Source organism: Procambarus clarkii, chromosome 43 (genome assembly GCF_040958095.1).
Source record: "Procambarus clarkii isolate CNS0578487 chromosome 43, FALCON_Pclarkii_2.0, whole genome shotgun sequence".
In the NCBI taxonomy this organism is placed as follows: domain Eukaryota; kingdom Metazoa; phylum Arthropoda; class Malacostraca; order Decapoda; family Cambaridae; genus Procambarus; species Procambarus clarkii.
Window position 1 is genome coordinate 9,900,085 of NC_091192.1, and position 16,860 is coordinate 9,916,944.

A 16,860-nucleotide genomic window follows, 5' to 3' on the forward strand; every position below is an offset into this window, starting at 1 on the left:
TGTTAGTAACAGTGGCAGAACCGTTGTTGGCACTGCACTCCATGACACGAGCATCATGTGCAGCATCTTCCATTCGACGAGCCATATCCAGTATCTTGGTAAGAGAACTTTCATCATCAACAAGTTCTAGAGCTCTTCGACGGAGACGTGTAGATGTGCATGTTTCAATTATTTGCTGTTTGATTTCTTTGTCAACATCAGCAAACTCACAATGGGCTGCTGATCCCTGCAGACGTGTGTGGTATTGATCAACTGTTTCATTAGAGAGTTGTCTGGCTCTCCTGAAATGCATAATTTCCATTGCAGTATTTTGCCTTGGTTTGAAATGTTCAGTTAATTTGGCTTTGGCAATGTCATAATCTTTGGCACCACCAGTGTCTTTCAGTGTGTCAAAGATGTCACAAACTCTATCACCTGCATAATGAAGTAGAAAGGCACGCTTTCTTTCAGCACTTTTGATGTCTGAAACTATCAACAAATTTTCAAACCTTTTAAGCCATCTGGTCCACCTCTGTGACGGGTTTGTATGGTCACAGTCAGGATCAAATGCAGGAAACTGAGGTATATTTGCCATTTTTACTGAATAAATGTAACTTATCACTTAAATGTTCCTCAGAATGCTAAACACTTACTGCACTGTATATGTTAGTTAAGAATTCACTGTAATTACTTTAATTTTGCAAAGAACACAAGCATTTTAATGCAAAAGTTCACAACAGTGCACAATACAGCAGCAACTGACTTCTTACCTAGCCCTGTGTACATGTGGTGGTGTTCCTACTCACAGCTGCACAGCAGTTGTCAGCAGTTGGCACAGCAGTTGTTAGCAGTTGGTACATCATGAAGAATTTTGTAGCACAGAGCGTCGTTTCGTACACAAAACATCGGGTTTTGTGCACAGCATCAAAGCGTCGTTTCGTACACAGCATCTGCACACACATGGATTGCAGATTCCTCAGTACACAGCTTGTCAGCACATAGCTTGGGTAGCACATAGCATTGGTTAGCACACAGTATCGGTTAGCATACAGCATTGGTTAGCACACAGCATTGGTAGGGCGCTCACAGACATCTCTTCCTCCCGGGCGAGACAGCATGCTTCTCTTTTGTTTTGAGCTGAACAAATACCTGCATTCACAGTTCATCCTCGTCACCAGTGGGATGTTGTGTGTTGCTGAGGAAGTCTTGGTTGTAGGGTTGATATAAAGCCATTGCTTGGTTACTGACTTTAATACTTATAAACGATTACATGACTAGCTGCTTCCAAGCTGGTGGCGTCCTGTACGCTTTCTTGTTTACCTCTTTCTGGCGTCCGAGCCGCAGCACATACAAAAGGATGATACTGTTTTCTATGAACATGACACTCATGTGGAGTCTTATCCTAGGATTATCCTCTGCAGTAGCTACTGTGATTGGTCGCAAATCTTTTCACTTTACATGGCATTTCTTCTTGAAGGGATTGCAGCAAGTTTTTTGCAAAAATATAAATTTCGTCAACAGCAAAGCTTTGTGATGGAGGCATACTTGAGATTCTCCATCCAAGTTCAGTTCACTTCGCTTTGCTATCAGTTTTTGATCTTCTGCACTATACTGTTTTAGAAACTTCAAGCCTTTGTTGGGAGTGTAGGTTGTCAAGTGACATTCAGAAGAGCCACACTCATGGCTAGCAATACGACATGGCAATAAACCAATGAAATCCTGATTCATGACGTATCCGTAATCGAATTCAATTCAAATTATTTAACTAACTGAATACAGTAATTTCAAGTGAGACCTGTAATACGTTAATATTAATATTGCTTTTTATTTATTTGTGTATTTTTTGCAAGTAAATACACAAATAAGTAAACAGCACTGTTTGACCTGCTGACACGATACTACAAAGATGTAAAGATAAATATAGAACAGGAACCTAAAATAGCACTGATTGTTTAATAATAATTCAGAATCCCACCCAAAAATGTTCTACCCAATGAAGCTTAAAAATTTTCCAATCAGTCTGGATATCAATTTGCTAGCAGTCATGATCAGTGCACAAAGATGATGGAGAATCATAATTTGATTTTTTTGATATCGCACCAAGGTATGTCATTTTCAGAGTCCTCTGGCTGAACTAGGAATTCAGATCCCAACCTAAATAAAAGTTACTCTTGTACAGAAAAATCTACTCTATCCAATGGTGTCATTCAACACCAAATTGGGAATGATGCATAATGAGATATTTTAACATATATTGGCAGTGATATTAGCATGGTTTGGTAGTTGAATGGTTACCCAAACTACTTTTTTTATTACACTGCTGTATTCTGCACCAAAAGTTGCCCTGGTATGCCAAATTTCACACACCTCTGTGCACTATGCTAGAAATTTAGGAATGAATATATTATATAGTTATAATTTATATATATAATTTAGGAAGGAATATAGAAAAGGAATGCTAGAAAATTACAAAGTGATGAGGATGGGAAAGTGTGTTCGTTAAGACGAGATCTTTCAAAAGAAAACAAAGAGAAGCTGAAACTGAACCTCGCCGAGGCAAAAACGTTTAAATGAGAGCAGGAATGAAGAAGAAATCAATTCTTTTTTCTACAAAGTGATAGGGGTAGGCAGACCAGTAAAGTGGTACATAAAGGCAAACCAACAAAATCAATAGAGAGAGGGGGAGTGAAAAATAAGGAGAGGGGGAACAAGTTTCTGAAGATTGCATACACCAACATAGATGGAGTGAGATCGAAGATACTGGAGTTAAGTGATGTAATACAGCTGCAGACACCAGACATTGTTGCACTCACGGAGACAAAACTTGACAATGTTATTCTAAATGAGGTCATATTCCCAAGGGGCTACTCAATTTGGAGACGGGACAGAAAAATTAGGAGAGGCGGTGGCGTTGCTGTGCTGGTGAAAGAACACCTAAAGGTGAAGGAAATAATGACTGCCAATCCACAAGAAGTTGACATAATAACACTATAGACCTGCAATGAGGATGATAAACTAATGACCATAAATGCATATAGTCCGCCGCCAAGCAGCACATGGTCAAAGGAGGAGCTAGATAGTAAACGTGAAGGTCTTATAACAATAATGAGAGAGATTATAGCGAGAGCAGATAACGATAGATCAAAACTGTTGATAGTCGGTGACTTCAACTTGAAATCCATAGACTGGGAAGCATATGAAGCTAAAACAGAAGATTTTTGGACCTGTAGATTTGTAGACCTCATCCTGGAAACATTCTTGTATCAACATGTTAAACAAGCTATGAGGATAAGAGAAGGGGACGTTCCCTCGCTGCTAGATTTGATATTTACCAGGAAGGAGGAAGAGATATTTGACATTCAGTACCTTCCTCCCTTGGGTAAAAGTGACCATGTCTTTTCGGGAATAAAGTATGCAATGCATTATAATCTGGAAGAATATAAGGAGTTTGAAGCAGTTGAAAAACCAGACTTCAGGAGAGGACATTATGGTGACCTTAAAAAAAATTTTAGTGAGTATAACTGGACAGACTTGATGCTAGGCAAGGAAGTGAATGAGATGTATGTCAAGTTTTGTGAAATATATGATAAAGGCACAAAAAAATTTATACCAAAACAGATGCAGAACTAGGAAACAGGATTGGTTCAATAGAAATTGCGAGAGGGCCAGAGACCAAAAGACACAAAAATGGAATCAATACAGGAAGAGGCCAAACCCCCAAACATACCAGCGATACAAAGATGCGAGAAACAACTACACGGCAGTGAGGAGAGAGGCAGAAAGAAATTTTGAAAAAGGGATGGCAGACAAATGTAAAACAGAACCAGGTCTATTCTATAAATTCATAAACAACAAATTGCAGGTAAAGTATAATATTCAGAGGTTGAAAATGGGAAATAGATTCACGGAAAATAAAAAGAAAATGTGTGAAACACTGAACGAAAAGTTCCAAAGTGTATTTGTACAAAATGAAATCTTTAGGGAATCAGACACGACAAGAATTCCAGAGAACAACATAGAGCACATAGAGGTCTCTAGAGACGAAGTGAAAAAATGCTCAAGGAGCTAAGTAAGAACAAAGCAGTTGGTCCAGATGGAGTTTAACCATGGGTTTTGAGAGAATGTGCACCTGAGCTCAGCATTCCAATTCAACTAATTTTTCAGGGATCCCTGTGTACAGGAGTTGTAGCTGATGTGTGGAAAAAGGCTAACATAGTTCCAATCTACAAAAGTGGAAGCTGGGAAGACCCCCCTTAATTATAGACCTGTATCATTGATAAGTGTAATAGTCAAAATATTGGAAAAAATAATTAAAACTAAATGGGTAGAACACCTGGAGAGAAATGATATAATATCAGACAGACAGTATGGTTTTCGATCTGGAAGATCCTGTGTAGCTAACTTACTCAGTTTTTATGATCGAGCCACAGAGATTTTACAGGAAAGAGATGGTTGGGTTGACTGCATCTATCTGGACCTAAAAAAGGCTTTCGACAGAGTTCCACATAAGAGTTTGTTCTGGAAACTGGAACATATTGGAGGGGTGACAGGTAAGCTACTAACATGGATGAAAAATTTCCTAACTGACAGAAAAATGAGGGCCGTAATCAGAGGCAAGATATTGGATTGGAGGAATGTCACAAGTGGAGTACCACAGGGTTCAGTTCTTGCACCGGTAATGTTCATTGTCTACATAAACGATCTACCAGTAGGAATACAGAATTACATGAACATGTTTGCTGATGATGCTAAGATAATAGGGGAAGTAAGAAACCCAGATGGTTTTCATGCCCTTCAAGAAGACCTGGACAAAATAAGTATATGGAGCAACACTTGGCAAATGGAATTTAATGTTAATAAATGCCTTGTTATGGATTGTGGAATTGGAGAACATAGACCCCACACAACCTATAAATTATGTGAGAAATCTTTAAAAATTTCTGACAAAGAAAGGGATCTAGGCGTGGTTCTAGATAGAAAACTGGCACCTGAGGACCACATAAAGAACATTGTGTGAGGACCCTATGCTACACTTCCTAACTTCAGAATTGCTTTTAAATACATAGATGGAGAAATACTAAAGAAATTGTTCACGACTTTTGTTAGACCAAAGCTAGAATATGCAGCAGTTGTATGGTGCCCATATCTTAAGCACATCAACAAATGGAAAAGGTGCAACAACATACCACTAAGTGGCTCCCAGAACTGAAGGACAAGAGCTACGAGAAGAGGTTAGAGGCAATAAATATGCAAAAACTAGAAGATAGAAGAAAAAGAGGCGATATGATTACTATGCTCAAAAGAGTAACATGAATTGATAAAATTGATAGGGAAGAATTCCTGAGACCCAGAACTTCAAGAACAAGAGGTCATAGATTTAAACTAACAAAACAAAGCTGCTGGAGAAATATAATAAAAATTCACTTTTTTAAACAGAGTGGTAGACAATTGGAACAAGTTAGGTGAGGTGGTGGTGGAGGCCAAAACCGTCAATAATTTCAAAGCGTTATATGACAGAGTGCTGTCATATAACGGGCGTAGACACCATATATGACGTGTCATATATAGGTGTCCGTATATTGGACACCACGAGCGTAGCTCTCATCCTGTAACTACACTTAGGTAATTACTTGTCATGATTTAACAAAGGGTCAAAGTTGGTAATTTTTGTGGTATTTACGCATTAACGGGATGAGAGCCCATTCAATATGGACCTGTTATTTAAGAACCAAAGCAGATTGAGCTGTGCAATAACACCATGGTCACATTTGTTGAAGGCTTTTGCGAAATCTGTGTAAATTACATCAGCGTTTTGTTTGTCTTCCATGGCATCTAATGCCATGTCATAGTGGTCCAACAACTGCGACAGGCAAGAGCGCCCTGTTCTGAAACCATGTTGTCCGGGGTTATGGAGAAGTTGTGATTCTATGTATTTTGTGATCTTACTACTTAGCACTCTCTCAAAGATTTTTATGATGTGCGATGTTAGTGCTATCAATCTGTAATTTTTTGCCTCTGCCTTATTTCCTCCTTTATGGAGTGGTGCTATCTCCTGTTTTTAGTATGTCAGGGATAATGCCAGTATCTAGGCTTTGTCTCCAAAGAATGTGAAGGGCCTGCAATAGTGTTTTTTTACAGTTCTTGATGAATATGGAGTTCCAAGAATCCGGGCCTGGTGCAGAGTGCATAGGCATACTGTTTATTGCTTCTTCAAAATCCAGTGGGGATAGGGTGACGTCTGATATATGATTTGATGTTGGTATCATATCAATGAAAAATTCATTTGAATTATCAATCTTTAGTGCGTTTAATGGCTCGCTGAAAACAGAGTCGTACTGCTTCCTCAGTAACTCGCTCATTTCTTTGTTGTCATCGGTGAAAGTTCCATCTCCCTTTCGCAGGGGCCCGATACTAGATGTGGTTTTTGATCTTGATTTTGCATAAGAGAAAAAATATTTCGGATTTCTCTCTACTTATCTGATGGCCTTTTGCTCTCTTTGCCTCTCCTGGGTTTTGTATGATTCTTGTAGCTTGAGTTCAATTGTTTCTATTTCTCTACCTAACCTTCTTTGCCGTTCTTGAGATAGGGTGCGACTCTCAAGTTGTTCTGCGATTCGCTTTCTTCTCCTATAAAGGGAACAACGTTCCCGTTCCAATCTGCATCTCTTCCTCTTTTTTCTTAGGGGTATACGGTTTGAACATATTTCTAGTGCTACTGAGCTTATTTTTCCAGGCACTGGTCCAAGTTTGCATTTTCTAGCTGTTCATCCCAGTTTATCTCTGTGAAGTCTTGGTTTATTTGCTCCCAGTTTATCTGTTTATTATTGAAGTTGAATTTGCTGAAATCTCCTCCACCGGGAATTAAGACTGGTTTTGAAGGTCTATTCCCTATGCTTGTCAGAATTTCAATCAAGTTGTGATCTGAGTAACAGGTATTTGTAATCATTATGTTCCTGATCAATTCATCATTATTGGTGAAAATGAGGTCCAGCGTGTTCTCCTTCCTAGTTGGTTCTACTATTTGCTGGTTTAACCCTTAAACTGCGCATGGCGTATATATACGCCATGAGTAACATGTCCCACAGTGCGCATGGCGTATATATACGCCATTGGGTGCCAGGCCCGATTCAAATGGCCCGCGGCTACATGGGGTTCACATTAGCTTCCTCAGGGCTCTTGTAAACAGACAACATTTTTGAAAAAAATCGTGGGCAATATTTTCAGGTGTGAGAGGCACAGTACTGTTGGAGCAACCAAGGCTGGCGCACACAGCATGAGCGAACAGCATTGCTGTTCAGCTTGTGACCACAGCATCGCCAAAAAATGTTAAAATAAATATATAATTGCTATTATTTAGAGATGACAATATTACAGATGACCCCTGACTGTGATGTAAATAACCAGGGTTGTGATAATAGCAGGATTGTTGTAATAATTAATGCTGTGGGACGAGTGATGCTGAGAGACGGATGGAGATAGCATTGTTTACTGACTGTGTGGCTACCTGTTATTGTTTGCATTCACCATACCAGCTCAGTGGTTCTCTATGGTGAACACAAATGTAGATACTTATATATAATGTGTGTATTAGTGTAATAACAGCAAAAGGATTATGCTGGGAGGAGCCATTTGGGTGACGGAGGTGACGTCGTCTGCATGATTTGTCTAGCTTTTTAGAGGGTAGAACTATGCTCTTTGGGCGCACTACAAGCTTAGGTGTACAGTTACGGTGCATAAAACATGTAGATACTTATATATAATATGTGTATATAGGGTAATAACACTGCAAACAGTATTGTTGGGGGAGAAAGTTTAGTGCGTGTGATCTTGAATGAGTGAGGGAGCCGCCAACTAACTTTTTTTTTTTTTTTTTTTTTTTTTGAGATATATACAAGAGTTGTTACATTCTTGTACAGCCACTAGTACGCGTAGCGTTTCGGGCAAGTCCTTAATCCTATGGTCCCTGGAATACGATCCCCTGCCGCGAAGAATCGTTTTTTCATCCAAGTACACATTTTACTGTTGCGTTAAACAGAGGCTACAGTTAAGGAATTGCACCCAGTAAATCCTCCCCGGCCAGGATACGAACCCATGACATAGCGCTCGCGGAACGCCAGGCGAGTGTCTTACCACTACACCACGGAGACTGCAACTGTGTGGAGCGACGACTCTTAGTGCCTGAACTAACTATATCAGCTTAGTTGTACAGTTGTGGTGAACAAAATATATACGTACTTATATATATAACGTCTGTATATAGTGTAATAACACCACAAATGGTATTGTTGGGGGAGAAAGTTTAGTGCATGTGACCTTGAATGAGTGAGGGAGCCGCCAACTGTGTGGAGCGACGACTCTTAGTGCCTGAACTAACTATATCAGCTTAGTTGTACAGTTGTGGTGAACAAAACATGTTGATTCTTATATATAACGTCTGTATATTTTGAATAAAATATAAAACAGGATGGTGGGAGGAAAAAGTGGGCGAGTGAGGCGTTGTTGAGGGAGTGGCAGCGAGTGACTGGCTGGTGTGTGGTGGTCACTCCTCGTTGCTTTTCGACTCTCAATTCCAACTTAGTGGTTCGTTATGGTGACCAAAACATGCAGATACTTATATATAACCTGTGTATAGAGTGTAATAGCAGCAAAACTATTTGTTTATTGTTTTATGAACATAATAATTGAATCACTAATATGCACACCATACTTTTGAGTATAGCGATTATTCACCACTTTTATTATATAAATATATTACAATACACACTATTGAATAATATTACTGCAAAAAAACTAAGAAAAAATCATAGACATAGAAATAATTAACACTTTCGCACTCTCCGCAAAGGTCACTCAGCCAACCGAATGTGCGCGCGGCGTTTTTATCGCTTAAGCGTAAAAACAAAAATGTGTATACTCTTTTTACTCTTCTGACCTTAGTTCTCATGCTACGTATTTCATTTTGGTACCAACGTGTTCGCAATAAAATTCTCTAGAAGAACATCAGTAAAAAAAGTCACGAAACGTATAGGGATACCAGCACCAAATAAATAACTACGAAGATGACTCGCCGTGAGCGCCCATCAGCAACAAAATGTTTTTACTCTTGGGATTGTAATCACCTCCACACTTATTCTACAGCGTTAATTTTGGTATCAATGGACTCGCAATGAAATTCCCAACACGGTGATATGAATATAAGCGTAGAATAATGATGCGGCCCGCCCGCAAGAGTGTGGGAAGTGGTGAAATTGTTACCCGGTATCGGTGACGGGACGACGCACGGCGCTTTGAAAGTTTATACTTATTTCACTCTCATGACATTAATTTTCTATGTACGTCATTCATTTTTGTGTCAATGTGTTCGCAATAGAATGTTCTATGTGCCCATAGGTAAAAAATATCAACAAAGCGTAAGTTAGAATAGCGCCAAATATAAAACAACGCTGGAACATATCAGTGAGCGTCAAACACACACGAAATGTTTTTACTTTTGTTATGTTTGTCAAGTTTATACTTGTTGCACACAGTTATTTTTGGTTGTATATTGATCGGAATAAAATTCCCTAAACAGACATATGCATATAATACATGATATGGGGGAAGCATTACCAGTATAAACGGCTAAAGTCACCCACCTGCAACCCGTTTGGGACAAAATACCATTTGATCGAAGTTATCCACACCTTTCATGAACTTATTGTACCATGCAGCCTAGTGGTGAGAAAGAGAGCCTCATAGCGCGCAGTTTGAAACAAACCCAAAGTAAATCGGATAAAAATTGAATTTTATACAAATATTTTAAAAGAGGACTCAACTTTATGTCCACTATGCGTTAGCGTTAGACGAAACGGGACGCGCCGGCGCGTCCAGATAGCGCGAAAGTGTTAAGTGATAATATCTTTGTGGCAACTCCCACCTGTCAACGCGGGTGACGCTGACCAGCTCTGACGACCGCTCTGTCAACGCCCACTTTTTGCCAGAATTCCTCGGTCAATTGCGTTCAAAATATGTCACCTATGATTTTTTTTTTCCTGTGCTCAGGGAACACACATTAACATTTTAAGAAGACGAAATAATTTTTTTAGAATTTTTTTTTCCTGCGCACAGGGGTGTAAATGTCCTCAGGACCCTTGAGCAGTGGAAGGGTTAAGGCAAACCTGTCGCATATCCAAAACAGGTCATTTGCATGTGTCTGTTCATTTAGGCTACTTCCTGTTATTCTTTCTGATATTACTGAATTTGCCAGGTACTTCCATTTCAGGTGCCGTAGGTTGAAGTCCCCAAGCAGGAGGATGTTCGGGGCTGGATTTGTGAGGTTTTCAAAGCAGTGTTTTATTTTCATTAGTTGGTCTTTAAACTGCTGAGGGTTTGCCTCCTGTGACTTATATACAAGGACAATAACTACATTTAGGATCTCTATTTTGATTATCAGCACTTCGACCATATTATTTGTGGTGTTTAGCAGCTCAGTACAGATGAGGGCGCATGGGTTCGTTTGATGTGACCCCTGAGTCCCCCCCTCGCATTTTGCGAGTTTGAGGGATTACTGTGTCCCAATGTCTCATGGGTGACTCTCAGTGTTTTTGCTTCTGTCCAGCTGCCTGTTGGGTCGGTTACGGCTTCAACCCATAGTCCTTCGAGTTGTAGCTTGTTTGTGACTCTGTTTACCCAGTCCGCTGATGACTCTCCGGGTGCTGGTGGCTCTGGCGTTGCATGCTAGGTCCGATTTGTTGCAACGCGCTCGGTTGTTTGCTTCCCCGAAAGCCCCGTGGCTGCCCAGTTTTGCTTATTGGGTCCCGGACTTGTGGGTGTGGTTCGTTTCGGCCTTGGTTTGGTCCGCTTCCCCTCGTTCTTTCCCTGCTGTGGTGCTTTCTTGTCCCCCTCCCCCCCTCCTGCTTCCAGCTCTGAGGGGTCTGAAGGCTTTGGGGTCGGGGCAGGGTTTAGCTGGTTTTGAGACTCGGGCAGTCTCGAGGGATGCACCTTCTGGGGTGGTGACGGAGGCATTCGAGTAAGTTCCTCTAACCGTTGCGTATGAGTTTGACTAGTGGGCCCCCTTCGTTAGTGTTTTTAAGGCTGCCCCAGTTTTTTCTTTAGAGGCCGGGGCTTTGAAGGCCAATTTAGCTCAGGGTCCTGGTGTGGTGGCTCCCAGGGTTGGGAAGGGGCTGAGTGGGGGGCCTTAGGGCCCCATTGGACCCCTCTTGGGTTTTCCTACCTTCCGAGTGGGGCTTACTGTTACGTGGAGTGGGGTTTCTACCCTCTCCTCCTTCCCTATGTACGAGTCGGTTTTTGGTTCCATGTCCCTTCTGGTCTATCGGCTCCGCCCTTCCTGTGGCACATTTTAACAGCAATTTTATATCAGAGTCCTTGGATCCTATTTCACCAGCATCCTTCGTATCCATTGGTCCCGTATGCCTATGGGCCCATATGAGCCTATGTGACTTTGTGCACAATTTTCGGGTCTGGAAGGTTCGAGATGGAGTTCCTTAATTAAAATATTATTGGAACCTCTGTTGCTTCCAGTGAGGATTGCCTCCAATATTTTATGAGAATAATTGGTCCTCTTCGGTGGTACTATTCTATTTTAAGTAGTATCTGTCCTTAAATTATGGTCACGTCTTATCTCGATAAATGCCCATTGTGGGATCCCCCTCCCTCAATGCGGGGTGGAACCAACCAGCTCGGACCTCAGGTGTCCTGAGAATGGCTCGGGGTGTTCATTTTGTCATGGACAGTGTCAACACGTTTTGGTGTTACGCGACCTTTATCTCAGGACATGCGCCACACTACCTATTCATATATCTGCAGTTATGACTCCCTGGATACTGGGAGATTCTGGACTGTATTTTTCAGGTCTGTTCCTTGTCTCTCTATCTCAATTAGGGTGTGGGGTGGCTCGTAGTGATTCCGCCTCCACCTCTGCTCTACTCCTCCAAATGCACCTCCGGTCATATTTCACTAGCCATGCTGCCGGCATCTTTCCCAACACCGCTGTGTCTACACTCTTATAACATAAGAGATAAGAAATAAGTGATAGTGAATGAAAAATCCTGGGTAGAAAAGTTGATCTTTCAAAACAGCAGAAGATAAACAAAAAAGGCCGCCACCACAGGGGAAGACAGTACCCCAACAAAGGGATCTTTTGCAGGTTTCTCACAACAAGATGCAATGAAAGGGGGTTTTCTTGGCAGGTTAGTGATCATTGAGGACTTGCTAAAGAATTATGAAGAAAAGGTTATTAAATTGGAACAAGAAGATGAATGTCTCAACATTGAGTTTTGTAATTTAAAAGAAAGTATTTCCCAGCAAGGTAAGGAAATTTCCAGCTTGACTGATAAGGTAAGGATGCAGGAGGAACACATCAAGGAACTAGTAAAGGATAATGAGGCATGGAAAGTGAAGAGTAGGGAATTTTAAGATATTAACTAGAAAATACTCATATGGTGAACAACTCGAAGGAAGTCTGAGGGCTAATATGGAGTTAGGCAAGGAGACACAACGAGAAACTTCATTGGCAACTCAAATAGAGGAGGCTAATAAAGAACTAGAAAAGTATAAAGAAGAAATAAAAGCAACATATGCCCAAGTTGTAAAGGAGAGAGAAACAATCAAGGAAGTGTGTTTGGAAGTCAAAACCAGAAATGACCAACAAGAAGCAGAAATTAGGCAACCAATTGGGTAAGAACTGGTAACCAACAGTAAATTGGTACAAAACACTGCAGATAGAAGTAAGTTCATAATAGTGTTTGGATGTTTAGAGAAGAAAATTTCATCTAGGGTGGACCGAACAGCAGAAGAGAATGAAAATCATAGAGAAAATAGTAGGTTTAGGAGAAAGCTCAAAGGAAAATGTCAGTGATTTTAGATGAATAGGAAAATATGAGAAAGACAAGAATTGCCCCTTAAGGGTGATGTTTAATGGAGTGAAGAACATGATGGACGTGCATAGAAATGCCAGGAAATTGCAGTGAAATGCCAGGGAAAAAAGGAAACACCCGCAGCTACAGGGGGTTCACATCAGCTTCGTCAGGGCTCTTGTAAACAGACACCTTTTTTTTTTTTTTTTTTTTTTTTTTTAATTTTGAGCAACATTCCCGGGAGGGGGAGCCTCAGTACTGAGTGAGGCACTGCAGTACTAACGGCACTGCTGTTCAGCTTGTGACCACAGTATCGCCTAAAAATATCAAAATATATATATGTATCTGGTATTATTTATTCATGTGATAGTATTACAGAAGAGCCTAACTGTGTTAAAGACTGTGTACAATGTTCAGATATCAGTGAATCAATGCTGTTAAAGATGTTCATAGCACTAGCCTCAGCACACTGTCATTATATTGTCCATCTAAGAATCTTTAAACAACTTCTCATGTTCCTTTATGAAATAAACTTGTGGAAAATTATTCATTTAGAGGATTTAGTGACCAGGATTCTGATAATAGCAGGATTGTGATGAGAATTAGCGATGTGCATAGTATGGTGAGGGGGAGAGGTGGCGTTGTTTGTTGGCTGGTAATTACCTAAGTGTAGTTACAGGATGAGAGCTACGCTTGTGATCCCGTCTTCCCAGCACTCTTTGTCATATAACGCTTTGAAACTACTGACGATCTTGGCCTCCACCACCTTCTCCCCTAACTTGTTCCAACCGTCTACCACTCTATTTGCGAAAGTAAATTTTCTTATATTTCTTCGGCATCTGTGTTTAGCTAGTTTATATCTATGACCTCTTGTTCTTAACGTTCCAGGTCTCAAGAAATCTTCCCTATCGATTTTATCAATTCCTGTTACTATTTTGTATGTAGTGATCATATCACCTCTTTTTCTTCTGTCTTCTAGTTTTGGCATATTTAATGCCTCTAACCTCTTCTCGTAGCTCTTGCCCTTCAGTTCTGGGAGCCACTTAGTAGCATGTCTTGCACCTTTTCCAGTTTGTTGATGTACTTCTTAAGATATGGGCACCACACAACTGCTGCATATTCTAGCTTTGGCCTAACAAAAGTCGTGAACAATTTCTTTAGTATATCGCCATCCATGTATTTAAAAGCAATTCTGAAGTTAGAAAGCGTGGCATAGGCTCCTCGCACAATATTCTTTATGTGGTCCTCAGGTGATAGTTTTCTATCTAGAACCACCCCTAGATCTCTTTCTTTATCAGAATTCTTTAAAGATTTCTCACATAATATATAGGTTGTGTGGGGTCTATGTTCTCCTATTCCACATTCCATAACATGGCATTTATTAACATTAAATTCCATTTGCCAAGTGGCGCTCCATGTACTTATTTTGTCCAGGTCATCTTGAAGGGCATGACAATCATCTAAGTTTCTTATCCTTCCTATTATCTTAGCATCATCAGCAGACATGTTCATATAATTCTGTATACCAACTGGTAGATCATTTATGTAGACAATAAACATCACTGGTGCAAGAACTGAACCCTGTGGTACTCCACTTGTGACATTTCTCCAGTCCGATACATTGCCTCTGATCACAGCCCTCATTTTTCTATCAGAAAATTTTTCATCCATGTTAGAAGCGTATCTGTCACTCCTCCAATATTTTCCAGTTTCCAGAACAACCTCTTATGTGGAACTCTGTTGAAAGCCTTTTTTTTAGCATGTGTAGCAACCTGTTATTGTCTGGACTCACCATACCAGCTTAGTGGTTTGCTATGGTGAACACTAATGTAGATGCTTATACAGTATATAACTTGTGTATAACAGCAAAAGGAGTATGTTGGGAGGAGCCATTTTTGTGATGGAGGTGGCATCACCTGCTGGTGATGTGTGACTGTGTGAAGATAGGGGACACAGATGACTGCTATTCTCTTCAAATTGATATTGATGAAATAAGTGCTTGAGGCGTCAAATGGCAAATGGAATTCAATGTGAATAAATGCCATGTTATGGAATGTCGAATCAGAGAAAATAGGCCAAACACAACTTACAAATTATGAATTGTGTAGATAGAAATTACAGAACTTTAGTAAAGAAAGAGATCTAGGGGTGGGTTTTGGATAGTAAGCCGTTGCCAGAAGAACACAAAAAACATTGAGAGGAGCGTATGCATTGCTTTCCAACTTCAGACATGCTTTTAATTATATAGATGGTAAATCTAAAGAAAATGTTCATGAATTTTGTGAGCCCAAAATTGGAATATGCAGCAGTTGTATGGTGGCCAAATCTCAAGAAGCACATAAAAAAAAACTGGAAAAGATGTAATCGCATGCTTCAAAATGGCTTATGGAACTGAAAAATAGTTATAAGGAGAGACTAGAGGCATTAAACATTCCAAAACTAGAAGATAGAAGAAAAAGAGGTGATATGATCACCACTGACAGGAATCAACCAAATTGTCAGAGGAATTCCTGAAACCAGCAACTTCATAAACAAGAGGACACCTGCTACGGAAACAGGTGTCGAAAAAATATTAGAAAGCTTTCATTTGCAAACAGTGGTAGACTGTTGGAGAAAACTAAGCGAGAAGTTGGAGTAAAAAACCGTCGGTAGTTTCAAAGCATTATACGAAAAAGAGAATATGGGACACCACGAGAGTAGCACTTTTCCTGTAATTACACTTAAGTAATTACTTTGCTATTAGGGTTTCACTATGTAATTTAAATCTTTGAATTATCTGAATCTGAAGAGGATCCAACCATCGTCCAATCCCCATTAGTTTAGAGATTCGACAGTCCATTTTGTCAATAATTATGTAAAAACTAATTAATATATTCTCCTCCTTATTTCAGAGAAATATGGTGGTTGAGGATGCCAGTTCTGCTCAACATAAGTATCAACCTGTAGAGTACCTAACAGTTTTGTCTCCATTTGGTTATGTTCATCTACGGTTTACATCTCACCATTCTGCCTTTAAACAGTTAGTGCTGCTCATTCTTGCATGTTATATTTTGGTATTCATATTTGTATAATACCTCTATATAATTATTGACTGTGGAGAGCCTCTTCAGCTCCTCGGAGCTATATCGAGCTGATGTGCAAATATTAAACCATGGCAACGGTCAATCGATTGAGTTCTAGGCCTACCGAGGACCAGAGCCAAAACCTGGCCCCCCTCATGAGAGGCATGAGGAGCAATGGCTTATAGACACCTCATGTAATTGAAAACAGTCTTTGTCTGCCATCTACTAGGTCAGGCACCCACAAAGGTAGGAATTCCAAAACAAACTATAGCTGGTTAAAAATTGCATACCAAAAGCCAAACTAGCAAGCAGAACCTCCCAATCAAAAACAAGCAAACAAGCATAACACCACCACAACGGCCGCACAGCCATCTGCACAACTCCCCCTCCCCGGGAGGGGATGGGGTCAGACCTCTGTGCTGGCTATGCACCTTGGTTGAAGAGGCTGTTGTGTTGGTGATGGTCGATCGATCGACTCTGGCTCCATCATTTGAGCAGTGCTGCAGAGCGGTGTTGTTGTTCTGTGTTAGTGGTGTGCAAGCCAGGAGTAACACAAGAGTACTATGGCTGCATGCACCTAGGGCCACATTCCCTAGGTGCCCTGTAAGTACTGCCTTTACTGCTTAGGTTTATCTTCCATGAGCCGTTCAGGTGAGTCTACGTCCGTGTGGTTCTGACGCTGCTCGGTGATTTCCCGCCCTTGGGGTTTACCTGGGGTGGTTCTTTCTCTTGTTTGACCTTGGGTAGGAGGTAGTATAGTCACTGGCTTGGGTGCAAGGCACTGTGCAGTTGTCTGATATACGCATAGTGACCGGTTCTGTTCCCCTGGAGACATTTTTTTTTTTTTTTTTGCCTGGTAGGGGTCTGCTTGGTGTGGCTGTAGGACCACTTGTACGATTTTGGTGGCCCTCCACTTAGTCCCCGTGCTTGCACACGTCGCAGGGGTTCAGCTTTTAGTGAGCATG

General features: G+C 40.7%; 1 protein-coding gene across 2 annotated transcripts in view; it reads left to right on the top strand.

Annotated features, from left to right (window-relative positions):
- The window catches only part of LOC123755724 (RING finger protein 17), a 928,112-nt gene that overhangs the window by 702,815 nt on the left and 208,437 nt on the right, over positions 1 to 16,860 (top strand). For both annotated transcript variants that reach the window (XM_045738465.2, XM_069300037.1), the window contains one exon: positions 15,725 to 15,852. In XM_045738465.2, coding sequence (XP_045594421.2) covers positions 15,725 to 15,852 — 128 coding nt within the window. The remainder of the gene's footprint in view (positions 1 to 15,724; positions 15,853 to 16,860) is intronic.